This window comes from Neopelma chrysocephalum, unplaced genomic scaffold (genome assembly GCF_003984885.1).
Source record: "Neopelma chrysocephalum unplaced genomic scaffold, ASM398488v2 Primary Assembly neopelma1_345, whole genome shotgun sequence".
NCBI classification, from domain to species: domain Eukaryota; kingdom Metazoa; phylum Chordata; class Aves; order Passeriformes; family Pipridae; genus Neopelma; species Neopelma chrysocephalum.
The window spans coordinates 1036424-1064001 of record NW_020898009.1 but is presented as its reverse complement, the minus strand read 5'-3'; the positions used below and the strand labels follow the sequence as shown (position 1 = coordinate 1064001).

Here is a 27578-nt window from a genome sequence, read left to right as displayed (position 1 = left end):
TACACTGCAGGAAAAGCACATTTTCTTTCCCATTCGGCACAGATCACCTTCCATGTGAGCTCTGTGCTCTTTTTCCCCTATTTCACTGTTGTCAAATCCCTGGCTGTGTCCCAGATTCCAGCCCAGACTCAGCTGAGGTTTGGGAGATGCTCCACTCCGTGTCCATGGCCTGGACTTACCCAGCAGAGCTGACAGGGGCACCACACTGATCTAACCAGCAAAGCAAACACCTCCTGAATCCAGAGTTTCTTCCCTTTCCAGAGGGAAGCACCACACAAGGATCCCATCTGGGGATGCAGCAATGGGCAGAGCTGGATGGGACTTACAAGCTCCCAGCCCTTCCACCTGGGCTCATGAGGGGTGTCGGGATCAGAGAAGCTGGAATTCAGCTTCTCTGGAAAGAAACCAGGATCTTAAAGAGTGTGTTGGAGTCAGGGTGATGGTCATTCCGATATCCTGGGATAAAGCCCGACAGGTGTGACCTGATGGGAAGGATCTGAACAGCTTCCCTGCTCAGGGAAGGGCAGCTGCTCCACAGAGCTGCTCCCTGGGAAGCCAGAGCAGCTCCAAAGCCGTGTCTCCGTGAGTTCCCATCCTGAGGGAAGGTACAGATACCTCGTTGCTTTGAGAGAGCGTTTATTGAGCGTCTGCAGGATCCATCCCAACCCCCATCCCAAGGGTGCAGCTTCCACAGGGGTTCCACCTCGCTAGCAGGCTGTGTGGGAGCAGGCACAGGGAAAACTGGGAGCACAGCACGCATGGGGGAAGGGGGAGGATTCCCCAAAAACGCCAGGAGTGCAGCCATTAATAAATGCAACATGGAACATGACAGAGATCAGAGTGTGACTGAAGGAAGCATCTCTTTGGTGGAGTTCTGTGCAGCCAAGTTTGATAATGGAGGGAAAATCCCGAACAAACAAACAACAAATCCCACCATTTCATCCTCAAATTTGCTTTTCGATCTCAAGGTTGGAGGCTGACAGACAGACACCCCTAACACTGTCCCAAAGGGGCTTTGTAGGAGTGCTGGAGGCTGAAATGGGGATCCCCCCAAGGCACAGATCCGTGCTGTGCCGTACCTTCCATCCCTAGGACAGAGATAAGGACGTGTGGAACAGGAACAAAGCCTGGCTGCCAGCACAGGGTGTCCCACAGGCCACCACGGACCAAGTGCTCTGTAAGGAGTTACACAACAGGGCTAATGCTGATGCTTTTCCCTCTTCCCAGACCATTCCCGGCACGTGGAGAACGCAACAGCTTTGATTGTGAACACAGAACTGTGACCTGGGCACTCCGAGGGATCCCGGTGGGAGGAGTGAAGTGCCCGTCCCCTGCTTTGTCACCGTCATTAAACATGGAGTAAACTACCTAAAAAGGGCAATTTCACGTGACTGAAATGCCCCACAGACCTTCCCATACACCCCCACATCCAGCCAGTGTTTCCCATGCACATTCTTTGGAACAAACCTGCGCTGGCATCCCAGATGGATTTCAGCTCTCACAGACAAACACCCAGCCCTGGGCTGACCCCACAGGGCACCCCAGAGAACAGTCTGAGCAGGTGAAACGTGGGCTCAGTGACCTCCAAACCAGCGGCCCAGGGAGTGCCCCCAGTCCGTGGGTCCAATGCAGAGTCTGCAGGGGGTCAGGCGGAGTCCAGGAGTTCCAGGAGAGCACCGACCGCGCCGAAGTAACCCTGAGGAACAACGGGAATATCACTGAGAACTCAGACGTGGACACACCTGATACAACAGTCACAGCCACGGAATCATGGAATGGTTTGGGTTGGAACAGACTTCAAAGATCAACCAGTTCCAACTCCCCCCTGCCACAGGCCATGGGACACCTTCCACTAGCCCAGGTTGCTCCAAGCCCCGTCCAACCTGGCCTTGGACACTTCCAGGGATCCAGGGGCAGCCACAGCTTCTCTGGGCAACCTGGGAGAGGACCTCTCCACCCTCACAGCCAACAATTCCTTCCCAATATCCCATCTAACCCTGCCCTCTGGCAGTGGGAAGCCATTCCCCCTTGTCCTGTTCCTCCAGGCCCTCATCCAAAGTCCCTCTCCAGTCCTCTTGGAGCCCCTTCAGGCACTGGAAGGTGCCCAAAGGTTTCTCTGGAGCCTTCTCTTCCCCAGGCTATTACACACACAGTGTATATAAAGGAAAGACACAACTGCAGGTAGGTACATTATAAAATAGGAAATACAATAAAATACAAAAATCTGACTTCAATGGCTGTATCAGGAAGCAGAGCTGCAAAACAGTTACACATCTAAACTGAGCAAATGGTTTTACAGTTCACAGACAAGATGAAATTGGTGGTAAACAATTCCACTGTGAGCTACTGGAACAATATCCCTGTTTTTCCTGACCCGACCCTGAGGACCTGCTGCGCTGTGGGAGCCACCAACAGCTCCATGGGGCTCTTTCCAGAGCACTTGCATTTTCCCATGAGAGGAAAGAGATTTTAAAAAGGAAATTTCACCTCATGTTCCAAGAAAAGTGCTTTTAACTGTCCCTTTGACCAGTAGTCCAGGGCATACGCCAGGAGCCTCATGGAGATGGTGTTGATCCGAAGGAAGTTGCCCACGAACACCACGCGGTTGATGTTCTGCAAGTGTTTAGGGAAAAAAAGGGAGTATTAATGCTAAATTCCTTTTTCTGCTTGTACTGATGAAAATCGCACGTGGGGAAGGGGCTGGAGCAGCAGGAGCAGCTGAGGGAGCTGGGGGGGCTCAGCCTGGAGAAAAGGAGGCTCAGGGGGGACCTTCTGGCTCTGCAACTCCCTGACAGGAGAGGGAAGTCAGGGGGGGTTGGGCTCTGCTCCCAGGGAACAAGGGACAGGAGGAGAGGGAACAGCCTCAAGATGTGCCAGGGGAGGTTCAGGTTGGATATTGGGAAAATTCCTTCATGGAAAGGGCTGTCCAGCCCTGGCACAGCTGCCCAGGGCAGTGTCGGAGTCCCCATCCCTGGAGGGGTTTAAAATCCCTGTGGATGTGGCACTTGGGGACAAGGGTTTGTGGTGGCCTTGGCAGTGCTGGGGGAATGGTTGGACTGGATGGTCTTATAGGGCTTTTCCAGCCTTAATGACTCTGTGATTCCATGAATTGTCTGCTGAAAGTGTTGTGCAGGATCTGCAGAACATTAAAAACACCCACAATTCTCTCAGAAAGCAAGGCCAGGTCACATTAACCCAGGCTCTTCTTCACTGCCCAGAAATCCCCAGGTTGAACTGCAGCTTCCTGGCTCAGGAATTTGAATGGAATAGTTGATTTTGCTATGAAATCCTCATACTGACTGGGAACACTGACCACCAAGTGCCATCTCCCCTCTCTCCCCTGAACTCCAGCCTTTGACTCATCATTAAACAGCTGAGTGACTCTCTACTGTTAAACTGAAGGAAAAAAACTATTTGGAAGCCCATAACCAACATAATTCTGAAAGAAAGGAAAAGATCAACCAATATATTAGACTCAAATCAGACTTCCAGCCTAACTTTAATCCCAAAATAGTTCTCCTGAGCCAAGTGATGAGCTTTGAAGTTGCTTGTTCTCCAACAAGAAGCCAGTTCAAGGTTGTTTAGGACACGTCTTGCATGAAGGTAAAGGGAGATCCAGGAGTCAGGAGGACGCCAGATCCCCCAGCTCATCCCGTGGGAGCAGGCTCAGGATGCAGTGCAGAGGATGTCTCTGTTCTTTCATAGCCCTGTACAATGCTGCTTGACATGAATGCAACAAGGCAGCACTGTAAAGAAGCTGAAAGCCCAAAGATACAGGAACAGCCGTGGGGTTGGTGGGGCTTGGCCAAGAAAACCAGAGCAACTCGTAAAAACAACATAGGGGAGACATCCAGCCTCCACATCCTCCACCCCTCCTTTCCTCCTCTCCCAGAGCTGTTCCTCAAACAAGAGGCACGTCCCTCAAACAGGCAGCAGCACAGAGGTGATGTTCTGGTCAGGGAGCAAGGGAAGAGATCCCCCAAAATACCTCGTTGAGCGCACACATCCGCGCTATGGAGCCGATGTTGTTGGTGATGGTGATTAAGGTGGCTCTGGCCAGGTCCTCCTTGCTGACAGATTCCCTCTTCTCCTTGCTCATCATGTTTCCAAAGCTGTAAAGACAGTTTTAGGGTTAAAGGTCCCATCAGAATTCCAGGAGATAACGGGAACTGCTAATTTAACCGAAGCAATTTATCTTGAAGGATCGATTCCTATGATTTCTAACTTTAAGAAGCGTTGCTATCAGTAACTCAGATCTCTCAGGAACGGCTGCTCTCCTGAGCCACCTAAATCCAGATTTTCATGCTTGCAGGACCTCCAGTGAAAATAAAATCCAGGGAGGTCGTTTACCTGGATGCCACAGCCCAGCCTGGCAACCCGAACCGCTCGTAGTCTCCCCCGTAGATGTCCCGCACCAGTTTGTCCACTTTGGTGCTGTCCCCCTGGGATGCCATTTCCAGGGCCTCCTCGAAGGTGGAGCATCCCGTGAGAAGGCAGCAGAGACCAAAAAAGGTTCCCCCTCCAAGGCTGCAAGTAAAGCAGAATTAAAAACTTCCTTTAAATCTGTTCCTTTCACATAATTTACAGCCTGCAATGAATCCCTCACAGACTTCTGCACAGGCCACTGGTGCTAAACGAGACCTTAATTTTCTATTTTACGCCATCCACCTTCTTCCCAGCGCTCAGGAGATGTTAATCTTAAAATAAATATTAGTTCTGAGGGATAACTGGAGTGTCAGGGCAGAGCCATCCAAAACCTGGGGAAAAACATTTGTCTTGTTCATCATGCACAGATCCCAATTATGATCTATAGTAAGAGTAAGAACTGTACTGAGGGGCTTTACAATCATTATTATTATTGCAATTATTAATATTATTATATTATTTCTTCATTATTCATTATTATTGCTAACTTTCTGGGTCTTCAGGAAAGCTTAAAGCTACAGAAATATTTTGCTTTGCCTGGACACAAGAGCCACATCTTCAAGAAGGGCAAGAACTGGGGAATTACTGCTAAGTCATCAATCATCTCTTCCACCAAAATCAGGCAAATTCTGGAAGTCAGGATGGAAATCTTGACTGCTTGGATCAAGGCTAAGAGTTGTTAACATGACCATTGTATTTGGGATATACCAAAACTAGGTGATCTAATCAAACAGATCAGTAAACCCCTTAAATTCCTGCAGCAGGGCAACTGAAAAACCAGCTTTGACAGAGATTGGCTGCAGTAAAGACACCAAAACGTGAAATCCAGATCCTCTCTTCCAGGAGGGATCTTTGCTGGCAGGGAGAAGGGACTGCAGTAGAAGCAGGAGCTTGGTCATTCCACACACCACCTTTCTTGCAGTTTGCCCCTGAAAATGTGATTTACAAGGCAGGAACGTGTTCCAGACTCCAAAATAAAACTCCCTTTTTTCCCCCCTCAGCGCTCACCTGGTGCCCGTTACCCGTTTATAGTTTTCTTTGGAGTAGACAGCCAGAATGCTGACCCCTGAGCCAATGTTCACCAGGAGGAGAGGGTATGGATTCTCCAGGTTGAATGGGAGCTTCTGGCACCTCTCAGCATCTGTTGGGTTCTCAAAATAGTAACACTCCGAGTGTCCATTGAATCCCACGGAGTCGATGTACAACACTCCTTTAATAAGGCAATCGAGTTCATCGAGCTTACAAAGCTCAAGGTCACCCATCTGGTGGGAAGGAAAAAGAGGAATATTGAAGGAGCAGGCAAGGATGTGAAGGGCTTATGGTCAGGGCTGGAAAAATGCATTCACTGCCAGCTCAATCCAAGCTATCTCCATGCTCCCTGCAGAGCCTGGGGAAGAACAGGTCACAGGAGAGCACGGGGAGTCCCAGCTATCCCAACCTTCTGGTGTGCAGGTGTGAAACAGGGAAAAGCAGACACCTGGATCCACAGATGGACACAAGAGAGAATCCCACAAACTCCCACAAGCCTGATTTAGGCCCTGACGCTGAGGCACTGGCATGAAAAGTCAGGAGAAGTGAGGAGGGGCTGCTTTGTTTGACCAAAATATCCAACAAAACCCATCCAAACAAACACCAAAAAAAAGGTGAAGGAGTTACAAAATTATTTTCCCCTCATGCCACTGCCTCAACTGCACAAAACTGGATATTAGGAAAAATTTCTCCACTCAAAGGGTTGTGCTGCCCAGGGCAGGGGTGGAGTCCCCATCCCTGGAGGGATTTAAAATCCCTGTGGATGTGGCACTTGAGGACATGGGTTAGTGGTGGCCTTGGCAGTGCTGGGTTAAGGGTTGGACTTAGTGGTCTTAAAGGCCTTTTCCAACCTCAATGATTCCGTGAAAAGCCCATTTATTTACATTTTTCCAAGCCCTGATGAGACAAGTATTTATCACACATGTTTTTCAGCTGTGAACAAGGATCCAACCCAGAATGAAGCCACATGATGAAGTCAAAACCCCAGCTGTGAACTTCCTGACAGTTAAAATTTACACCCAAACCTGACTGAACTTCAACCATCTCACTCACACACGGGTGTTAGAAATGAAACCAGGTGAGCAAAGGAAGAAAATAAAGCAGGTGAAAGACAGCAATGAGAAAAAAAAATAACCCACGAGACCGAGACCAGCAGCAGCAGAGATTAAAAATAGAGAGGAAGGTTTGTAAGAAAGAACATCAGTGAGCAATTAATTTAGAGTGACAGGACGTTACATGCACATCGGGGAAGAAAGCTCAGGGAAGAAAGTGTTTTAATTTGGACAGTTCAACCTGACTCCACACGGCAATTCCTGACTGGAGTTAGGGGGGAGACACTTCCGAAATCAAGATTCAGAGGAGTTTTAAAGAGTCTGCAGAAGGAGTTTTCTAGTTCTAAGCCCTCAGAGAAACGTCACTACCAGACCCTAACGGTATAGAAGCCAAAAATGCCTACTGTGCGAAAGTCCTGCTCAAATTTGTACGCTCCACCTCCCGTGGCACATAAGGTAGTATGGAGGCTCGAGAAGTGCTTTTCGCTTCCCATTTGGATAAAAGCAGGCATGTCATGAGTAGGAAAGCGTATAAAGTGCAGATTGCCTTTACGTCCACACAGGGTAAGGTCCCTGAGCTCAAGGTGCACATCCCGAATGCCTGTGGAGCCATAGGCTACGTTGGATGTCAGGTATTTGCGGATGCTTTTGAGGTTTTCCACTTCTTCCTCTTCCTCTTCCGCCGTGATGTCCTTGGGTTCAAAATAGACGAGTTTCACCAGGGTCCCTCCGATGTCCAGGCCAAACCAGGGAAAGACTGGAGAGAGAGGAGACAAGGAGAAAATGAAACAGGGTGTGGTGCTGCCATGGCACGAGCACCCTTCCAGTGGAAAGGCTGGAATTAGATGATCTTTAAGGTCCCTTCCAAACCAAACCACTCCACGATGTTGTGAAAATAGTTATAAACTGAATTAACTCATGGAATTCTCCAGGGACCCATGTGGTCTGTTTAGTTTTAAGTGGAAAGCAAAGACAGGAATGTTGGCAGCCTGAAATGTCTTTGACAGGAGATTCCTCCGATGTTGAGCACAACTCCTGTTTGGAGATCCCTGGAGTTCAGGAGCTCTGAATATTTGCTGTACAACACTCAAAACACTGACACTCTCCCCCCCAAGATCTGACAGTATCCACAGCCCCCACCACCAGATCCTGCTGCAGGTTTAATCCCCAGCTCTTCCTCTTCCCAAGTTCTGAACCGGAGCCAGAGCCATGAATAACACCAGTGCTTTTACATCAAAGGGATGTATAAACGTTCCCTAATTACAACACGGAGCTGAGGTAGACAAGTAATCTAAGATGCCCCAGGGAGACAAAAACAAATGTCTAATTGGATTATTTTATTAGTCAAATTCCCCCATGGTACAAAATATGCATCAGTGTCAGGCCCAGCAACATTTGCAGCTGTGTTGGATAATGAGCTTCTTGGAAAAGATCAAGAGAAACCCCTGATCTGATGGAATCTGCGATTAGAGCTGGGAACTGGAACAGATTAATATCACTATTAATGAGCTGAAGGAGAGGCTGGAGCTAACGAGATGCACGGGCTCCACAGCAAAGGGAGAAATGCAGCCACACGTTCAGGCTCATGGCAGCAGGATTAAACCCTTACAGTGTGTTCCAGAAGGAAAAAAGGAATGTTTAGAAAATAAACCTGAATCATAAAGTTCGGAAAACCCCTCTGAGATCATCCAGCACTGCCAAGGCCACCACTGACCCATGTCTCCAAGTGCCACATCCACAGGGATTTTAAATCCCTCCAGAGATGGGGACTCCAACACTGCCCTGGGCAGCTGGGCCATTGCTGGACAACCCTTTTCATGAAGAAATTTTCCCAATATCCAATCTAAACCTCCCCTGGCACAGCTTGAGGCCATTTCCTCTCCTCCTGTCCCTTGTTCCCTCGGAGCAGAGCCTGACCTCCCTCCGGCTCCCCCCTCCTGTCAGGGAGTTGCAGAGCCAGAAGGTCCCCCCTGAGCCTCCTTTTCTCCAGGCTGAGCCCCCCCAGCTCCCTCAGCCTCTCCTGCTGTTCCAGCCCCTTCCCCTGGACATGCTCCAGCATTATCCTGCTGAAAGAAGGATCTTGCATTTTAGCAAAACTCCTACAGGTCAGAGACAGGGGTGATAACACACTGCTGTTATTTGTGCACAATATGTTTGCTTATCTGCAGAGAGATAAGGGTGGAACACAAAGAAGCCCTCGTTCCTCCCATCCTTTCCAGCGGGAATCCCTCGGGTCAGGCTCTTTGTGGAATGATCTTTGCACAGCCACCAGCCCAGCAGGCTTGAGGAGGACGCATTCTCTCCTCAGCAGGTTTACCTGGTGGCCGTACAGCCCCTTCCAGAGCTTTCCAGCTCCCAGGAGCTGCTGGAGCCGGCAGCTCCCCACGGTATTTTTAACCCACGGAGTTATTTTTACATATTTCCATAGAGGCCACCCCCAACCGTCACCAAAGGAAATCTTGAAAGGAGATGCAGAGCTCTATTTTTGGAGACGCGTCCAAATCCCAATCACTCCCCATTACCGAGGCATTTACTTCAAACAAGAACAGACATAAAAATAACTTTTCATGAATGAAAGGGAAAGGAATCTGAATGGCAGCCCAACAGAGGGAGAAAGCAAGAGCAATCCAAGGACTTCTACACGTGTAGATAGTGATAAAACAAGGGGTAATGACTTTAAGCTGAAAGAGAGTAGGTTTAGATTGGATATTGGGAAGAAATTCTTCCCTGTGAGGGTGGGGAGGCCCTGGCACAGGTTGCCCAGAGAAGCTGTGGCTGCCCCACCCCTGGAAGTGCACAAGCTAGCCTGGACTGGGCTAGGATCAACCTGGGCTAGTGGAAGGTGTCCCTGCCCATGGCAGGGGTTGGAATGAGATGCTCTTTCAAATCCCTTCCAACGCAAACCATTCTATGATTCTGTGATTTCTGGAATATATTTGTTCCTGTCTGGACATGCAATTTGATTTCTGCATTATGAAGTCTACATTAGATTTTTTTTTTCAAAGCATCCCCACTGTTGTATTCAGACAACAACCCTCCCCCAAACTCACAAGGGTAAAATCAGGGAGTGAGCAGAGGATGGGACTTGGAGATGGCATCACTGAGGTGCAGCAGAGAAGACAAACATCCAAAAACCAAGGCACAGTGGCTCCATGAATCCACATGCCTGGAAATGCCACAGGGGCTGCTCCATCACAGGCTAACGGGCTCCTGCTTCCCAGCACCCAGCTGGTGGCACATGGTGGGTTCAGTAAAACATGTTTGTTTTAAAGCCGGTTGTGAAGCTCACACACCAAACTCCTACACTCAAACCTTCCAGATTTTAGGGCAAGCAGCAGCTGGGTCCATCAGTTTAGGAAGCTTCCTAGCCACAAAAAGAGGGAGCAGCTCCCTGGAAATTTCATCGCATCCTCAGTGCCGTCAAGACCTTCCATCTTTTAATATCTGTAAATACAGGTTCTACTTGGGTGTTGCTATAATGAGCAGAACATCAAGCGTGGGGTTAAACCAGCCAGTTATCCACAGTCTGCCCCACCAGAAACAGGGAAACAGGAATGATGCCTGCAGAGCTGGGAGTAACTGCAGCCAGGCTGGGCTCGGGGCTCACTATCCCCACTCGGCACCGGCCCCAAAAAGGATCCGACCCCCTGAGCTGGGATGGAACCTCTGACCGGAGCCGGCTCACACATCCCTGCGGGACCAGCTGGAAAGGCTCCACATGGAGCAGCTGGTGTTCTCCATCTGCCAGCAGATCGGTCGTACCTTCCCTAAGTCACCAGGGATAAATTCTGAAAGACAGCCTATTAAGGTAATTAACTTACACCAAATGATTGTTAATTATGGATCTCTCATTATATACGTCCCAGCCACAGGTCGAGAATCCAAGGAAGCAGCGTGTGAGCTCAGAATTAAGTACTTCTTTCCCATCCTGCAAAGGATTCCCTGTGCAGTAACACCTGTCAAATAATCCAGGACGGGGACAAAACTTCCCTATAAACCTGTTTTTGTAGGAAAGAGGAGTGGCACACAAACAAGAGGAGGAAATTATTTCAACGACATGGAGAACCATGTCATTTTTTTTTCCTGACTCTTACAGGAAGTCAGACAACAGCAACATGGAGGGCAGCGACAGCTCTTCCATGTCTGAGAGCTAGAAAAATCCAAGGGAGGAAGGAGGAAGCTCTCCTGGATGAACGCCATCGCCATCTGCTACTGAGATTTCTCTTAAAACACTGATTTATTTTTTTTTTCCCCAGCAGCTGAAAGTCATCCAGAGATGTCTCCCTTTTAATCCTCCGAAGCAATTTTTCCAAGAGAGCTGCCGCGGATCTCGAGGAGCAGCAGGAGAACTGGCGGCATCCCGGAGCCCCCTGGGCGTCCCCGAGGCTGACTGTGCTCAGTCAGAAGGTTCTGCTGGAATAACCAGACAGCAGAAAAAAAAATCTTTAATGGCCAAGGCAGGAAATGCAAATGCTGCCTCTCCCTCACCTCCTCCCTGCTGCTACTTGGAGCCCTCGGTGCCGGGGAAGAGCCTTGCAGGTCTCCTTTCCAAGCGGGGATGGGAAGGATGGCAAACCTGCAGGCTGGCATGGGAAGAGCATGTTTGTCCAGCACCTCCTGGGAAGTGTTTAGTTGTTCACTGGGTGTTTGGGCATTTACAAGAAAGGCAGGAAATCCTCTGCTCTCAGCTCAAAACTTTCCACAGTCTTTCTCCTTAAAGGAATCCCTGTTGCTCTGTTACGGGATGAGAGCCGTGAATCCCACTCTCACGTTGCCCAGAGAAGCTTGGATGTCCCATCCCTGGAAGTGCTCAAGGCCAGGATGGACAGGGCTTGGAGCAACCTCTTCTATATATAAGACAAAAATGAATCCAAGGTAATCAGTGGGAAAACATCAGGGGTACAAGGAATGTGACTTAAGGGACCGGCAGAGACTGTGGCACCGCTCAGCACATGGAATCATGGGATGGTTTGGGTTGGAAAGGACCTTGTGGTCTCACTCCACCCTCCTGCCATGGGCAAGGACACCTTCCACTCAGACACACAACAATGAGCCTTATTTTCATTTCCTTCCCTAAGGAAACACATCCCAACAGCAGCTATCAACTGTCTTAAAGATGGGGGGGTTTTACCCAAGAAAAAAATTCTTCATCCTTTGGCCTGACAAAGCATCACTTTCCCTGAGCGCAGACAATTTTAAAAGCATCTCTCTATATATATTTTCATATACGCAGCTCTTTGTGTTAAAAACAGACCTTCTCCTCAGGGGCAGATCTAGGGATACACATAAACAAACAAAAGACCAGCAAAGTTGAGGAATCACAGCTCAGACTAAACAATCACAGGAAAGCTCAAGGAGACTTGTGTGCCCACAGCAAGAGCTGCCACCCTCCCCTCAAATCCCCTTTGCAGTCTGTAAGATCTTGGGGGCAAGAAAAAGAAAATGCCTTTATCTGATATGTAAATTACTTCATAAAATTGGACACTGTATAAATAAAAAAAACCAAAACTCAACAGACTTATTCTGGAAGCTGCATAACTGTCAAGATGAAAGAGGTGATATAATTAAAGATCTCCATGGTGGATTTTCTTCACAAAACAAGCAGCTCAAGTTGTATTTCAGAGTGATCCTTAACTTCTGAGCCAATTATATCAGGAGCTAAAAAGATTAGCCCATGGAGCTGACGATTTAGTTGAGTGTGTGACAGTACCTCTAGGCTTACTCTAAAATATTCAATATTATATTTTAATAGTGTTATACCAGGCTGGAAATTCTACAGCTGGGAAAAAAATACAATTCATTAGCATTTAATATAAAGTGACACTAAGTCTACATCTCCTCCCATTCCTAAAAATAGGCTCTGATAGGAATTCATATTTCTTATGCCATTCCAAAAGGGAAAAAAGGTATTAAAAAAAATCAAAGCTTGAATTTTGACTGACAAAAAGAGGTGTCAAAACAGCATTTTATTTGCACCCCTGCTTGGATACTGTTTACACTGAGAATTTCAAGCCATGTGTCCATTTTGTCCTTGCATGATTCTGACAGGAGATACTAAAACTTATTAAAAAAAAGGGATCAGTTGAAAGGAAAGAATACTTTTTCTTGGAGAACTAATGTCTGCCTGCACTAATAACCCTGTCGGGCTCCTCTTGCCAACATAATACTCCAAAGCTTCAACAAATTTCCACATTTTCAGGGACACTTCTCACTCCCTTCTGAAAGCAACAGTGTCCTTGACTTCTGCCCCTTCTGCCTGTGGCACATGGAAAATGCTGCAGGAAAGCTCTTCAGTTCCTGAAGTGCACCAAGAGACATTTCACAGAATCATGGAAGCCTTTAGGTTGGAAAAGACCTCCCAAGATGTTCGAGTCCAGCCGTTAACCCAGGCATCTTCACCACTAAACCGTGTCCCCAAGTGCCACATCCACATGACTGGGAATTCAAATTTCCAGGGGATTTAAAACCCCGAGGTGCACGAAGGCACACGACTGGGACATGGGCTGCACTTCTTACTTCAGGTCTATCCCAAACCCAGTCCCCCTTGGTCTCAGACCTTTCCCTGATCTCCGCAGTGAAACAGCCCCGGCTGCACATCCCGGCACAGAGGGACGACGAGGAAGGAGGATCACGAGCCTGCTGAAATCCTTTCATTCCTGGGGAAGTGGGGGCTCATCTGCCAGGGCATCTGCCAGCACAGCCAGGCAAGACAAGCCTCAAGGTCACCGAGCCCGTTTGCCACATGCCAGCAGCAGACAAGTGCGAGCTTAAGTAGGACATTTTTGATCCCATGCCCATTAAGTGCTTTGCCTTCATTTCGGCTCAAGTCTTCCTTGAGGTGGGATCAAGCATTTTAACTCCAAAATGTGATTTACCCTGACACCGGGCATTGTCCCTGCTAAGGGACGCACATTTCTCTTTTATCCCAATTATCCCAAGAATCATTTAGGAAGGACAGGCTACATTGTAATCCCGAGTCACGCCACGCTGACCTTCCAGACGGGATCCAAATCCTCTCTTGGAAGCTGCCAGAACACCTGTTTTCTTTAAAGCATCCCACACCACTCTCTGCATTTAACTCCACCACAACAAACTAGAACCTCAGTGGCCAACTTGAATCCATATTTTCCAGAGGAGACACAGAAACTGCCCCAAGCAAGGCAGAGGAGAATCACCGCCTAACGCAGAGCTCGGAGTCCTCCCTCATTTTCGTACCAGACATCTCCTTCATGTCCCTGCAGCCTATTAACCAGCAGGTCTCTAATTAACAGCCCCACAGATCCCTATTCCTATTTTTCACACTAAGACAGGGAAAAAGAGAGGCTTCCTTTTTTGCCAGCACCCAAAAAAAGAGCAAGAACACCATTAAAACTTCACACGGATATGGCAACAACAACGTCTCGGCATTGCCAGCCAGGAGACGAGATGTAGGAAAATCCTGATCCCTGTTTTCAGCCTGGATTCATTGCTCACATCCCCTTAATAGCAGTGCAGGTACTGAGGAATTACACCGACGCTGTTTCATTTTCAGGGAATGGCAATTCCCTTCCAGGAGGAGGGAAGGACTCCAGCGAAAGTCAAGGAATAATCGCTCAGTTCCTCCTCAAACATGGCTGAAGGCAGTGACAGCCACGGCACCTGCACGGCAGCTCCTGCTGCTCCCAAAATGAAGGCTGCCATCCATTTTGCAGTTTCCAATAGGACATTTAAAAACCTGGATTTAGGGATGGATTTTACCTCCTCACAAAGCCCGGCTGGTCTGTGCCCAACCCCTTGGGGCTCTTCCCTCCCAAAACTGACACCATTCCCTATGCTCTCCATTTGCTTTCCCAGTTACCAGTCCAGACCCACACCCTCATACCCCACCCCTCTGTCTGTCCTTCTGTGCCCTTCTCCTCGCCCTCTGTGTCACCAGTCACCTTCCCTCCCATCCAATTTGGGCATCTCAGCACCTGCTACAGCCCCATCCCATGTCCTGCCCCACCTTGCCAGGCACTGCCTCATCCTAAAGCTCCCAGAGCGCCTGGAGCTCAGCTTGACCCACCCTCTGCCCCAACCTGCTGAGCCCATGTCACCGTCCCACTGTGTCCCCCCTGTGCTGTCCCAGGGTGGCCACGCCGTGCCCCTGCCACCACCCCACTGTGCTGTCCCCAAACTGGCCATGCTGGGGCGAAGTCATCACCCCACTACTACTGTGTCCCCCCGTACTGTCCCCAGTTGGTTATGTTGTGCCCTGCACTGTCCCCACAGGGGCCATGGTGTCCCCATGCCACCACCCCACTGTGCTGTCCCCAAACTGGTCATGCTGGGCAAGTTGACACCCTACCGTGTCCCCACCGTGCTGTCCCCACACTGGTCATGTTGTGCCCATGTCACCACCACGCTGAGTCCCCAAACTGGCCATGGCAGATAAGTCATCACCTCACCGTAGGAACACGGTGAGGTGATGACAAAAAAAAAAAAAAAAAAAAAAAAAAAAAAAAAAAAAAAAAAAAAAACATGTCCCCACCCCCCCCCCCCAACCTGGCCATGCTGGACAAGCCCCCCCCCCCCCCGTGTCCCCACTGTGTTGTCCCCGCACCGGCCACGCCGTGTCCCTGCCACCAGCCCCCCGTGCTGTCCCGGTGTCCCCATCCCCACCCTTGCCGTCCCCCGCAGCCCCGCCCCTCGCTCATTACCACAGCCCCGCCCACCCAGCCCCAAGCCCCGCCCCTCGCCCCCCCCCGCCCCCCCCCCCCCTCATTCCGCCCTCACTCACGCGGGCGGTTCTTGCGGACCGAGTCCCGCCGCTGCCGGCTCACGGACCCGCCGCGCTCGCGGGGCTGCGGCCCCGCCGCACCGTCCGCGCCGCCGCTGCTCCTCCGCCGCAGCTGAGGCGGCCCCGCGTCCGCTCCGCCGCCCCGCCGCCGCGGCTTCTTCTCCTCCTCCGCGCCATCGCCGCAGCTGCGCGGCGGCTCCATGGGCAGCGCGGCCCGGCCCCATGGGCCGCCCGGCCCCGATCCCGCTCCCGCTCCTTCCTCGCTCCCGCTCCCGCTCCGCCGCCGCCGCAGCCACCGCCCCCGGCGCGCCTGCGCCGCGCGGCCCCGCGGGGCGGGACACCCCGTGAGGCGCCCGCCAATCCGCGCCCCCCGCCGCGCGGAGCGACAGGCGGCTCCGCCAATGGGAGACGGGAATGGGACGACTGCGGAGCGCCCCGCGCTCGGCCGCGTATAGTGACAAGCGCGGCTGTCCAATGGGAAGCGTGCGCCAGCGGGGGCGGGTCGATATGCGGCAGCGCTGGCCTATGGGATCCCTTTGGGACGAGATTGGCACGGCATCGGTCCAATGAGCGAAGGCGCTGCCTGGTCGGGGCGGGAGAAGGTGCGGTGATTGACATGCCGGGTAACTATGGCAACGCGGGGGGGGCGAGGGGAAGATCCGCAGTAGGCCCGGCTGGGCTTGGCCGCGCGCAGGGGGTGATTTGAATATGATTTGCATATGCAGATGACGAGGCAAATACAGATGCGGGGGGTCTGACACTCACCATGGCCTGAACCCCACGGGCAATAAGGGACCTTAAAGACAATCTCATTCCAACCCCCTGCCATGGGTACAGACACCTTCCACTAGCCCAGGTTGCTCCAAACCCCATCCAACCTGGCCTTGGACACTTCCAGGGATCCAGGGGCAGCCACAGCTTCTCTACCCAACCTGTGTCAGAGCCTCCCCACCCTCACAGGGAAGAGTTTCTCCCTGTTATCTCACAATCCACAGTGCCTCTTTATATTCCAACATAATTCCAATACTGTGCATCCCGCTCTTCAGATCCTGACCTCACATTTATCAACCACAGCAGGAAACACCCAGGCAGCAGAAAAACTGAGGTGACCATGAAGAGGAGGGTAAGCAACAACCAAAAAGGATGGAAATCCAAGAGGAAAAGAGTCTCCCGGTTGTAACAGGACAGAGGTTCCCAGGGGGAATGTTAATTGTTGTCTGGCACACCCCGAGCGTGGCCAAGCCTGGCACTGCAGCCCAGCGACCTGCAGTGCTCCTCACTTGCCCCAGGGTAATCCCAGCTCACTGCAATCCTCGGGCATTAACTCGATACCAGAGGGATCAGCCACCGACCTCCTACAAAGGTGGGGTGATTTCCCTGAGAATTCTCTGAATTCTGATTGCCAGGATGGAAACAAAAGGATCAGTCAGATTTAGTTGGTGTGGTTTAATATCCTTTTGGGTGAGTGGAGGAAGGGGATAAATGGGGTTGGCACTGATAGGACACAAAGGATGAGCCCTCTGAACACAAATAACCTCCTTCAGAACAGCGTTGGCTTCATTTGGGTGGAAAAGAGACTGGCTGAGCTCCACTGCCCAAAGCTCTGAGTATTTTGAACACGTTTCGCATACCTGGGCTGTAAGAGCTGGAGCTGGGAAAGCAGGAAAGCTCGGAAAACGAGGGGAGTTCATGGAGTACCACAGCAGAGCCCTCGGGAGCCTCCTGTGGAAAAGGCAGCATGGAAAGGGCATGGAAAGGGCTGTTCTGTCCCAAAAGCTTCCTGTTTGTCCCCAAAAAGGACACAGGCGTGAGCCAGGGCCAAGTACCCTGACTTCCACAGCTCAGCTGCCTTGGGAACCACCTTCCCTGTCTTCGTCCTGGGCATCCAACCACCAATAGGAGGACTTGCTGTGGTGGGCATCCTCTGGAACAGGACTCATGCTTGCTCCAAAATGAGGTCTGGAATCTGTCCCAAATCCTGTCACCTCTTCCTGACACCAGTGTCCTCAGTCTCTCTGTGTCACTGCCAGCAGAGCCCTTCAGAGCATCCCCTCCTGCTCCTCATCTCACAAACTCACAGGAAGTCGGGTGTGAAGCATCAAACCAATTTATTACAGTTAGTAAAAGGCCTTTTGTCCTGTTAGTAAAAGATGTGCAGGGACACAGCTCCCTCCTGCTCCATCTCCTGCCCCGTGGGGCTTTAAAGTGCTACGTAATGACTGTGAAAATCCCGGCACTTCACAGCAGAAATCCGAATGTGTGCTTCTCCCTGGTCCGAGGTGGTGACAGACCAGCTGTTTCACAGGAGAAATTTGACATCAAAAGGCAAAGCAGAGAAGCTGTTGCTATAAAATATGGAAAAACACGGGAAGAATTTTGCAGGCAAGTAAAGCGTCAGAGAAGATGGCCTTGGTATGGATGCTGCTGGTTGGGATCTCATGGATGTACCCTGAAGTGTGGAGAAGGCAGGTGTCCCCTCTTTTTAGGGAATGATAACCCTGTTGTCTTAAACAGGGAGAGCAGCTCCCATATTCCTACTCCTGGCAGACAGGAGTGTTTATAAGGACTGTTCCTTCCTCTCATGGGTACAGCGGTGGGCACTGAGCAAGGAAAGAACATCTCGAGTTCTCCCAGGAGAACAGCCCCATCACACCAGAATCGACACCTCTCTGCATGCATTTAGTGTCCTTAGTGGCTTACAGAGGCACTTCTTGGATTTTTGGGCACAGGGAAAGTGTTAGGAGGGAGGAGCAGCCATTCCATCACAGGATGGACCTTTCCCACCACAGGCCCAGTTCTGGGCACAAAAGGCTGCAGTTGGCAGCCAGGCTCCAGGGAGATGACCTTCCTCCTGCTCCCCGCCAGCAGGAAGGATGGATTTTGGAAAGCTGAGCTGACAGCAGGAATTCAGGACAAGTTACTGGACATATGGGTTTGAGGGAGGGGATTCTGTCCCTCTGGCCTGCTCAGGTGAGACCCCCCTGCAGAGCTGCCTGCAGCCCTGGGAACAGCACAAGGACGTGGAGCTGCTGGAGAGAGTCCAGAGGAGGCCCCAGAGATGCTGCCAGGGCTGGAGCCCCTCTGCTCTGGAGCCAGGCTGGGAGAGCTGGGGGGGTTCCCCTGGAGAAGAGAAGGCTCCAGGGAGAGCTGAGAGCCCCTTTTAGGGCCTGAAGGGGCTCCAGGAGAGCTGGAGAGAGACTGGGGACAAGGCATGGAGGGACAGGCCAAGGGGGAATGTCTTCCCAATGCCAGAGGGCAGGGTTAGATAGGATATTGGGAACAAATTCTTCCCTGTGAAGGTGGTGAGGCACTGGCACAGGCTGACCAGAGAGGCTGCGGCTGCCCCATCTCTTGAAGTGTCCAAGGCCAGGTTGGACGGGGCTTGGAGCAACCTGGGCTAGTGGAAGGTGTCCCTGCCCATGGCAGGGGGGTGGAATGAGATGGTCTTTAAGGTCCCTTCCAACCCATTCTGTGGTTCTGTAACACAGTAGAGCAGGGAAGAAGCAATAGCCTAAATTAGGAGCATTGCTCCAGGTTGCTCCAAGCTCCATCCAACCTGGCCATGAACACTTCCAGGGATGAGGCAGCCACAGCTTCTCTGGGCAACGTGTGCCAGCCAGTGCCTCACCACCGTCAAAACCAAGAATTTCTCCCTAATATCCCATCTAACCCTTCCCTCTGGCAGTGGGAAGCCATTCTCCCTTGTCCTGTCCCTTCAGGCCCTTGCCCAAAGTCCCTCTCCAGCTCTCTTGGAGCCCCTTAAGGTACTGGAAGGTGCTAGAATGTCTCCCCTGGCCCAGAGCACCTCAGACTCCTGTGTGGCCTCCCTGCAGTGTGCAATTGATCCTGTTTGTGTCCCAGCCTGGGCACAAGCTTCCTATATTCCTATACCACAGCAGCAGGTATCAGGAAGGGTGAGAACTCCATCCACCCTTCCAGCCACGCTCCCAAAATCCAGCCTAAAGATCAAAGATACCCTACAACCTTGTGTAGGACCAAGTCTGCTTAATGCAGGCATTGCCTAAAACATTCCTATTAAAGCAGAACCCCGATTCCCTGCCTGGAGGGGGTGCAAGGAGGCCCATCCTCAGGAACGCTGGTTAGATGCGGCTCTCTCCTGACCTTCATGTTTATCCCCAGGGTCAGTGCGGCATGGAGGGATCCCAGAAGGAGCTGCAGAGCCCCTCAAAAGTGCCTGGCAGAGCCAGAGATACCAAGTAAGGCAAACTGAACGTGAGACACCTGGTGAAGGCTCCTGCACCAATCCTCGGGCATGTTTTCAAGCCAAGAGGAGCAGAGCCAAGAAAACCAGCTCTGCTGTTACAGGATATCTGCAAAACCGCTCCTGGCTGCACTGCCCAAAGGCACCCAGGGGTTCACCCTTTGGATCACCAGTGCATGCTTCCCTGGGGCCTCCTGGGACCAAACAAGGAAGACGTGGAGAATCGCCACAAGGACTTTTCTGACTCAAGGGATTGCCCTGGAGAGACCCTCTCCATGGGTGTAAAAAGAAGATGGTTGGGAAATTGGATGGAACAGATCCAAACGCAACAGCATCCTGTACCAAGGCCTCTTCCAGCAGAACCTTCCGGAAAGAGATTTAACCACACCCCTACCATTCGCCCACTGCTCTTCAGGCTTCAAATGCATTGACCAGAATCCTGTTGCCAGAGGAATCGTCCCGGCTGCGTGACATCCCGGCTGCTACTTCTGGAGCCGAGCGTACACCAGGAATGCCACGGCGGAGATGACAGCGATGCCCACGGCTGGGAGGATGTACGGCAGGGACGGGCCATTGCTGTCCCCCGAGGGGACCTTGGCCTGAGACGGGCTGGTGGCAGCGCCACAGCCACTGCTGGAGTCGAAATCCGGAGGGCTTCCAAGCGGACCGACTCCGTCATTGCCGGCTCCGAGCTGGACGCTGGGGTAATGATCCACACGGACCTCATGGGTGTCCCAGCTCGGAGTGGAACGGGAGTCTCTGCTTGCTCCAGCTGCCTCCTGTCCCCTGGGGTCTGCACGAGCCGCTGGAGCCAAGGAGCCTCTGGAGAACGCTCCTTCCGAGCTATCCCTGCTCACTAGGATTGGGTCGCTGCTGAGGCCGAGGCTGTTGGAGGCGGCGGAATTGGGGTTGTTGGGCCCCTGAGAGCCCGGGCATCTGCCAGGCACCTCTGTGTCCCCCGGAGCAACGGAGACGAGGACGCCCGGCTTGCTGAGCTCCACATTCTCCTCTGTGTTGCTGCAGGATGGAGCCCAGATATTCGTGACAGAGCTCACCCTGGAGGCCGATCTCCCAGCCGTGCCTTCGGAGCTTCCCACCACAGCTGGGCCTAGGAGAGGGGCTGCCGAGGCTGGGAACACCTTTGGGAGACAAGGAGAGGGGGTGGGTGCCATGGGAATCTCCCATTGGCCTGGTCTTGGGCACACACATCACAGGACAAACGCAGCTCAGCGCTCGGTCCCCACATCTCCTGCCACCAACAGCGAGGCTGGGTCACAGGTAACTCCCAGGGCTGGGAGTGCGAGTGGAGCAGGGAGGTGCTGGGGCTCCAGGGAACCTTTCGGATTCAGGGGAGATATTGGAAGGAAAGAAGGGGAGCCAGGCAGTGAGGAGAGGGGTGGAAAGCAGCACCTGGAAGGCAGGAGACTGACTGGCAAGTCAGGGAGGGGAAATAAGGAGTCAAAGCCCAACAGAGCTTGGCTTCCTTCTCTTATGCAGCAAAATGCTGGAATGGGAACATGAACACAGTGGGAGGAAAAAATCCCGGAATAAACTCGCCACCAGCTCAAAATGTGACACTGCAGTAGAAAATCTCCCAGCCAGGGGGAGTTCACAAGAATCTGGATGAAATGAATGTGGCAAGAGGGAAGGTCACCTACTTTCTCCGTCGGCATGGAATAGGTGCTGCCAGCTCTGTTCCCAGCAGGCGGTTTCTTCTCTGGTACAGATTTCACAGAGGTGTCATAGGACGGGGAAGTGCCTCTGGGCACAGGGGGAGCGACCAGGGTGGTTGTTCCTATGGAACTGTCTGTTGGGGAGAAAACAAAGCATATTGTGTTAACCAGGAGGCCTAAAAGGCGAGTTTTGCTGTTCTTCAAGGACACTGTGACAGGACAGTCCCCAAGCTGAGGAGGTCACACAGGGAGCAGGACACAGTGCTCTGGATCTGCAATGGCATCCAAGCTCTCCTGGCAGCTACAGGCAACTCACCCAGGGTGGGCTGCAGGGTTGGGGAGTATCAAGGGAGACAGAGGTTTTTAAGGCTCCACATCCTCCCACCCAGGAAGTGCTGATCCCATATGGTGGAGGGGAACAGGCTGGGAAGGATAGGTATCTCTCTCTCCTGAGACCCTGGAGGGGAGGGCAGAGCTTCATTCTATTCTATGAAGCCCATGTAGGCAAGGGATGCAAGAGATGCTAAAATTCCCCCAGACACAGAACACAAACATCTCTGCAGACTAAGGGAGGGGGAGAAGTTTCACACCCCAAAGTTGCCCCACTGACAGAAACAATTAAAATGCAGTTGGGTGAGATGACCACTGTAGGTTCATTTCCAACCAAATAGTCTGTTCTGTTCCATTCTGTTCCAACCCTTAACCCAGCACTGCCAAGGCCACCACTAACCCATGTCCCCAAGTGCCACATCTACACATCTTCTAAATCCCTCCAGGGACAGTGACTGCACCACCACCCTGGGCAGCTTGCCCCAATGCTTGATAACCCCTTCTGTCAAGAAATTTTCCCTAATATTCAACCTAAACCTCCCTGGCACAACTTGAGACCATTTCCTCTTGTTCTGTCGAGCAAAGCCTGATCCCCACCTGGTTCCCCCCTCCTGTCAGGGAGTTGCAGAGCCAAAAGGTCCCTCCTGAGCCTCCTTTTCTCCAGGCTGAGCCCCCCCAGCTCCCTCAGCCAATCCTCATCAGACTTGTGCTCCTTCCCCAGCTCCGTTCCCTTCTCTGAACACACTCCAGCATCCTAATTTCTTTCCTGCAATGAGGGGCTTTCAGCAGCACCTCCTGCTTCCCAGTGGCTACGTGGCTCCGCCAGGAAGGAAACCCACCTCCATCCCCTCCGTGCTCTTGCAGCATCCGGACCCGCTTCTCCTCTGCATCAAACTGCTCCTGTATGAGGAGGGGGCTGCGTACATCCACGAAGCTGCTCGGAGGCCCAGAGCTCAGCACAGGCTGCTTTTTTGGTAGTGAGTTTGGGGACTGCTGCCCCACACCACGAGCGGCCCCCTCCGGCCTCGGGGGAAATTCTGTAGATTCGTCCGAGTGCTCTTCGGGCTCGTTGCGGGGCTGCTCGGGGCTGTGAGTGGCACTGGGCTCCCTCGCTGGAAGAGCCCTGCCCAGTGCCAGGCCCGGCGCCCTGCGGTGCAGGTGGTTGGCATTCCCAAAACACCCGTTGTCCACACACACCGGTCGGCGGCTCAGCCAGTCCCGGCCCTGCTCCGGGGGCACAGCTGATGGCACAGACTCACTGGCCACCCCGGGGGTCCCCACTGACCCCTGCATGGTATCACCGGGGTGGGAGAGCTGTCCCTCTCCGCTCGCTCCAGCACAGACTGAGCTCCCAGGTGGAGTTGGCCGGAGACTCTCTTGCTCCAGGAGTTTTTTAGGGAGCTGGAAGGAAATGAGCTGTGTTAAATCACTGGAGTAAGAGGGGTCTGGGATCACCAGGGCGCCCCAAACCCTGAGCAGTGGCCCCCGCAAGGCTGCTGATGAAGGGGTTCTGGGGTATCTGCTTGACACCCACCACATCTCACACAAGGGTCAGGGGCTGTGGAGAGGAGCCTGGACTAATGGAGTGGAGCCTGCACACCCCCATGGAGGGGAGGTGGGAAGGGGAGCCTAGAGGGGAGCCTGGACTAATTAAGCAGACCCTGCACTCCCCCCACAAAGGAAAGGCAGGAGGGGGAGCAGTTACAAGGCCATATATAACCTCTAAGTTACCAGATGCAGCAGAGATCAGCAGTGAGAGTCTGCCTGGGGTGGCCCTGAACGAGTCTGGCCCTACCACAGGCTCCCCACACCCCACCAAAAGGTCCAAAAGGGACCTTTGCGTCCCCATCCAACATGTGCCCCGCTCACCGATTCCTGCACCGGAATTCTGGCCTCCTGATCCGTGCTCGTGGTGGTGGCAGCACTGGGCAGGACGGGTGGATGGTCACCAACGGGCAGGTCCCGGCGAGGCTGCTCAGCCAGCGGGGCTCTCGGAGCAGAATTCGGCCGCAGGGATGGTGTCTGGGCACTGATGGAGGAGGCGGAGGGACGGGCATTGTTGTGAAGGGAGGAGTCAGCGGCAGGAGTTGAGGGACCTGGAGGAGTCAAGGGGATCATGAGCAGGAACACTGCTGGAAAAGCTGAGGAAGCAGAGGATGAGCATGGGGCCGAGGCAGCCCTGCATGTGCCCACAATGGCCAAGCCCACAGTACCCCTTCACTCATCTCTCCACCTTCCCTCCAGGTGAGAACCCCAGCCCACCACCAACCCAGGCACCTTCAAAGAAGGACCTCATCACCCTCAGACATGTCACCATGGTGAGGGATGGTCAGACACCCCCAGCCCCTCAGACACCAAGGCAGGGACAGAGACCAGCTGCTCAGTGATGTGTTTCGGCTCCCCACCTCCACCAGCTTCCCAGGGCAGCATCTAGGGAGGACAAGGCTACGTACGGAGTTTCCAGGTGTCATACACCTCCTGCACCTCATCGGCCAGGTGTCCTGCGTTGTTGTGGCGCAGGGCTTGGATGAGATCCTGCACCCAGTCCTTCCGGCATCTCAGGAGCTGATAAAACTTGAAGACGGTGGCCTGGGTGCCCCGCATCTCCTCCCGGGCGTGGAGTTCATCCTAGGAAAAACACACAGGGCATCTAAGAGAGGGTCTAGCTTAGGGGCAAGGCAGCTGTACATTCCCTTTGGGGAAGGAGCATGGCAGGGCTCGGGGAAGTAGGAAATTACTCTGTCAGAATCGACCAGGCAGGTCAGGGAATCAGCCAGCGACCCCACATGGATAGTCCCGAAATGCCTGAGGTTCCTCATAATGTGGCTGTACACTTTGTCTTCGGCCAAACCCATCCTGGCTCAGCACCTACAGAGAGACAGAGACCTTAAGGTGAGCAGAGGCTGCTGGTGACGGTCGGGTTGTCTCCAGGAGCTCAGGCTGTTCCGTAGACACCCGTATCCCTGGCACAGACACCCGTATCCCTGGCACGGGCACACAGCCTCCCGACAGGGGAAATTCCGTGCGGAAAACACGCACAGAGACAACGCTCGGGTTAAAGTTCAGTTCTCGGCTTCACTTCCACAAACCTCGCTCCCTTCTGCCATCGCCCAGCCCGTGTTTATTCCCACTCTGTTTGTCTGGATCTACCCCGCCGGGCTGGGGGCCGGCCTGGCGACAGGGTCACGACAGGCGACAGGGCCACCACAGACGATAGAGGACACGGCTGGGATCCCCCACAGGCGATGGAAAAGCCAAAGGGGAAGGTGTAGGAGGCTCCTTCCCACAGGGAATAGCGGCCCGCTTACGGCAGGGCCCCCCCCGCCCTCAGCGCGACCTTCACCCCCCGAGGAAGCCCCGGGAGGGTCCCCGCTCACAGATCCCCCTGGCACGGCCCCCCGGGGGTCTCTGCGGGGGCTGTGGCGGCCGCGGGGGTCGGAGCGGCCCCGGCGCACCGCCCGCTCCCCTCACGGCCCCTCAGGGCCCCTCAGGGCCCCCCCTCACCTGCGCCGCCGCCGCCACCGCCCGGCTCCACTCCGGCCCCGCCCACGGCGCGTCGCGGCCGTCGCTGATTGGTCGGAGCGTACGCTCGTCACGGTGATTGACAGGCGTGATTGACAGCGGGGCGTGTCCAGTTCCGGGCCCCTCAGGACTGGAGGCGGACGCGGAGATCCTGGAGCGGGGCTGGGAGGCATTGAGGGAATGGAGCGTTTGTCCTAGGAGCAGAGGCTGAGGGAGCTGGGCCTGGTTAGTCAGGGGAAGGGAAAGGGAGAGGGAAAAGGGAAAGGGAAAGGGAAAGGGAAAGGGAAAGGGAAAGGGAAAGGGAAAGGGAGAGGGAAAGGAAGAGGGAAAGGGAAAGGGAAAGGAAGAGGGAAAGGGAAAGGGAGAGGGAAAGGCGAAGGGAAAGGAAGGGAAGGGAAGGGAAAAGGGAAAAGGGAAAAGGGAAAAGAAGGGAATTGGAAAGGGGAAGCAAAGAGGAATGGGGAAGGGGAAAAGGGAAGGGAAAAAGAAGGGGAAGGAAAGTGAAAGGGGAAAAGGTAGGGGAAGGGAAGAGAAGGGAAAGGGGAAAGGGAAGGGAAAGGGGAAGAGGAAAGGGAAAGAGAAAGGAAGAGGACAGGACTGAGGGGGTCTCATAAATCCATACTAATATCTCCAAGGAGTGTCAGAGGACGGTGCCAGACTCTTTTTGGTGGTGCCCAGCGACAGGACAAGGAGCAGTGACCATGAACTAAACCACTACAAGTTTCACCTCAACACAAGGAAGAACTTCTTTACGTTGAGGGTGGCAGAGCACTGGAACAGATTGTCTAGAGAAGGTGTGGAGTCTCTTCACTGGCAATATTCCAGAACCATCTGGACACAATCCTGTGCCGTGTGCTCTGGGACGGCCCTTCCTGAGCAGGGAGGTGGGACCAGATGAGCCACTGTGGGCCCTTCCAACCTGACCCATCCTGGGATTCTGTAAATACTTCCTTCCTTTTCAAGCCTTGAAGATGAACAATCTACAGGTCAAATATCTCCAATATCTGTGATCACTGAAACCCAGCTCACTGTTTTCGCAAGCAGATATGTCATACTCCATGAACAAATTTAGGGAGTTCTGCATAGGCTACATACCAATACCATTTAGATTTTAAACAATAAACTGTGCAACACAGACAAAGAAATTCTTCCCTGTGAGGGTGATGAGACCCTGGCACAGATTGCCCAGAGAAGCTGTGGCTGCCCCATCTCTGGAAGTGCTCAAGGCCAGGTTGGACAGGGCTTGGAGCAACCTGGGCTAGTGGAAGGTGTCCCTGCCCATGGCAGGGTATAGAACTGGATGATCTTTGAGGTCCCTTCCAACCCAAACCAGTCTGTGATTATAGTTAAGTAAAGCCAGCTTTCCTCACTCTAAATTGTAAAAAAAAAAAGGAATATATTTCTAGTTATTCCTAAATAAGAAGAGACTTTATGACAATCAAAACTCAGCTAATGAAAAACAAAGGCCAGTCAGTTGCACCCAGTAAATTAGTAAATTTTTGTGCTTAGAATCGTAGAATTTTTAAGGGTTGGAAGGTACCTTAAAGACCGTCTAGTTCCATCCCCTTGTCATGGACAGGCACACCTTCCATCAGACCAGGTTGCCCAAAGCCTTATCCAACCTGGCTTTGAACACTTCCAGGGTTGGAGCATCCACAACCTCTCTGGGCAGCCTGTTCCGGTGTCTTACCAGAGTAAAAAACTTCTTCCTAATATCCAACCTAAATTCCCCCTTTTTCAAACTGTACCCATTACTCCTTGTCCTATCACTATAGCTCCTAACAAAGAGTCCCTCTCCAGCTTCCCTGCAGTCCCCATTCAGGTACTGGAAGGTAAGTGATATCCTACTAAAACATCTTATTGATAACAAAAATAATAAATAATACAAAGCAATAAATATATTAATATTATTATTACATATGAGATATGAATATTGTATAAGATCTATTGGTATTGTATATTGTAATTACTATGATAATTAGTATTATTACAGTGATATAAATAAAATGAAATAAATGCTATAACAATATTGAATAAGAAATATATTAATATCAATATTTTATATCATATATAATTTTATATATGAAGTATGAATATTGTATACATTCTATTAATATTGTATTCGGTAATTACTATTACAATTACTATTATTATAACAATATAAATCTTATAATAAAATAAACAATGCAATATCAATAATAAAGTAATCTAAAATAATAAATATATCAATAGCATTAATATTTTATATTATTATAAATATTATGCATAATATTATATGTGATATTATATATTATGTATGAATACTGTATATTATCTGTTAATATTGTATTTGGTAATGATTATAATTACTGTTATCAAAGCAATGTAAATAATATAGTAAATTAAATAATGCAATATCAACGATATAAGAATATAAAATAAGAAAGATATGGCTATCATTAATAATTTATATTATGTATAATATTATGTGTATAAAATACAATATATGTGAATATTGTATATTATCTGTTAATATTGTATTTGGTAATTACTATTATAACTACTATTATCATAACAATATAAATAAT

General features: G+C 51.7%; 2 protein-coding genes across 6 annotated transcripts; both read right to left on the bottom strand.

The window, feature by feature from the left end:
- Positions 1-84: 84 nt before the first annotated feature.
- PANK2 (pantothenate kinase 2) lies at positions 85-15519 on the bottom strand. 3 transcript variants are annotated; one of them, XM_027705573.1, is made up of 7 exons: positions 15265-15519; positions 7054-7263; positions 5434-5687; positions 4351-4527; positions 3989-4112; positions 2488-2613; positions 85-1696 (listed from the first exon to the last, which is right to left on the bottom strand). In XM_027705573.1, exons 2-7 carry the CDS (start codon positions 7117-7119, stop codon positions 1646-1648), a joined length of 798 nt encoding a protein of 265 aa, XP_027561374.1. In that variant the 5' UTR covers positions 7120-7263; positions 15265-15519; the 3' UTR covers positions 85-1645. The 3 variants fall into 3 exon arrangements, with proteins under 3 accessions (XP_027561374.1, XP_027561372.1, XP_027561373.1); XM_027705571.1 differs by having other exon boundaries at positions 6911-7263; positions 15265-15506; XM_027705572.1 differs by lacking the exon at positions 15265-15519 and adding an exon at positions 8573-8674 and having other exon boundaries at positions 6911-7286.
- Positions 15520-16300: 781 nt separating this feature from the next.
- Positions 16301-25049, bottom strand: MAVS (mitochondrial antiviral signaling protein). 3 transcript variants are annotated; one of them, XR_003537606.1, is made up of 8 exons: positions 24994-25049; positions 24228-24357; positions 23943-24117; positions 23359-23585; positions 22329-22890; positions 21145-21293; positions 19196-20625; positions 16301-16313 (listed from the first exon to the last, which is right to left on the bottom strand). XR_003537606.1 is itself a non-coding variant. In XM_027705551.1 (7 exons), the coding sequence occupies exons 2-7, from the start codon at positions 24342-24344 to the stop codon at positions 19969-19971; spliced, it is 1887 nt and encodes a 628-aa protein (XP_027561352.1). In that variant the 5' UTR covers positions 24345-24357; positions 24994-25049; the 3' UTR covers positions 18970-19968. The 3 variants fall into 3 exon arrangements, 2 of the variants coding, with proteins under 2 accessions (XP_027561352.1, XP_027561353.1); XM_027705551.1 differs by lacking the exon at positions 16301-16313 and having other exon boundaries at positions 18970-20625; XM_027705552.1 differs by lacking the exons at positions 16301-16313; positions 24994-25049 and adding an exon at positions 24640-24836 and having other exon boundaries at positions 18970-20625.
- Positions 25050-27578: the final 2529 nt, after the last annotated feature.

What these genes read in the sequence shown, in the direction of transcription:
- PANK2 (XM_027705571.1), bottom strand. Translation starts at nt 15,466, where the DNA reads ATGGAGCCGCCGCGCAGCTGCGGCGATGGCGCGGAGGAGGAGAAGAAG. An exon ending in GGCTGGGCTGTGGCATCCAG is followed by an intron (nt 4,113 to 4,350) that starts GTAAACGACCTC and finishes CTGTCTTTACAG; the next exon opens with CTTTGGAAACATGATGAGCA. An exon ending in GGATGTGTGCGCTCAACGAG is followed by an intron (nt 2,614 to 3,988) that starts GTATTTTGGGGG and finishes AAACACTTGCAG; the next exon opens with AACATCAACCGCGTGGTGTT.
- MAVS (XM_027705551.1), bottom strand. Translation starts at nt 24,344, where the DNA reads ATGGGTTTGGCCGAAGACAAAGTGTACAGCCACATTATGAGGAACCTC. An exon ending in GTATGACACCTGGAAACTCC is followed by an intron (nt 23,586 to 23,942) that starts GTACGTAGCCTT and finishes TGACTCCTCCAG; the next exon opens with GTCCCTCAACTCCTGCCGCT. An exon ending in ATTCCATGCCGACGGAGAAA is followed by an intron (nt 20,626 to 21,144) that starts GTAGGTGACCTT and finishes TGTCTCCCAAAG; the next exon opens with GTGTTCCCAGCCTCGGCAGC.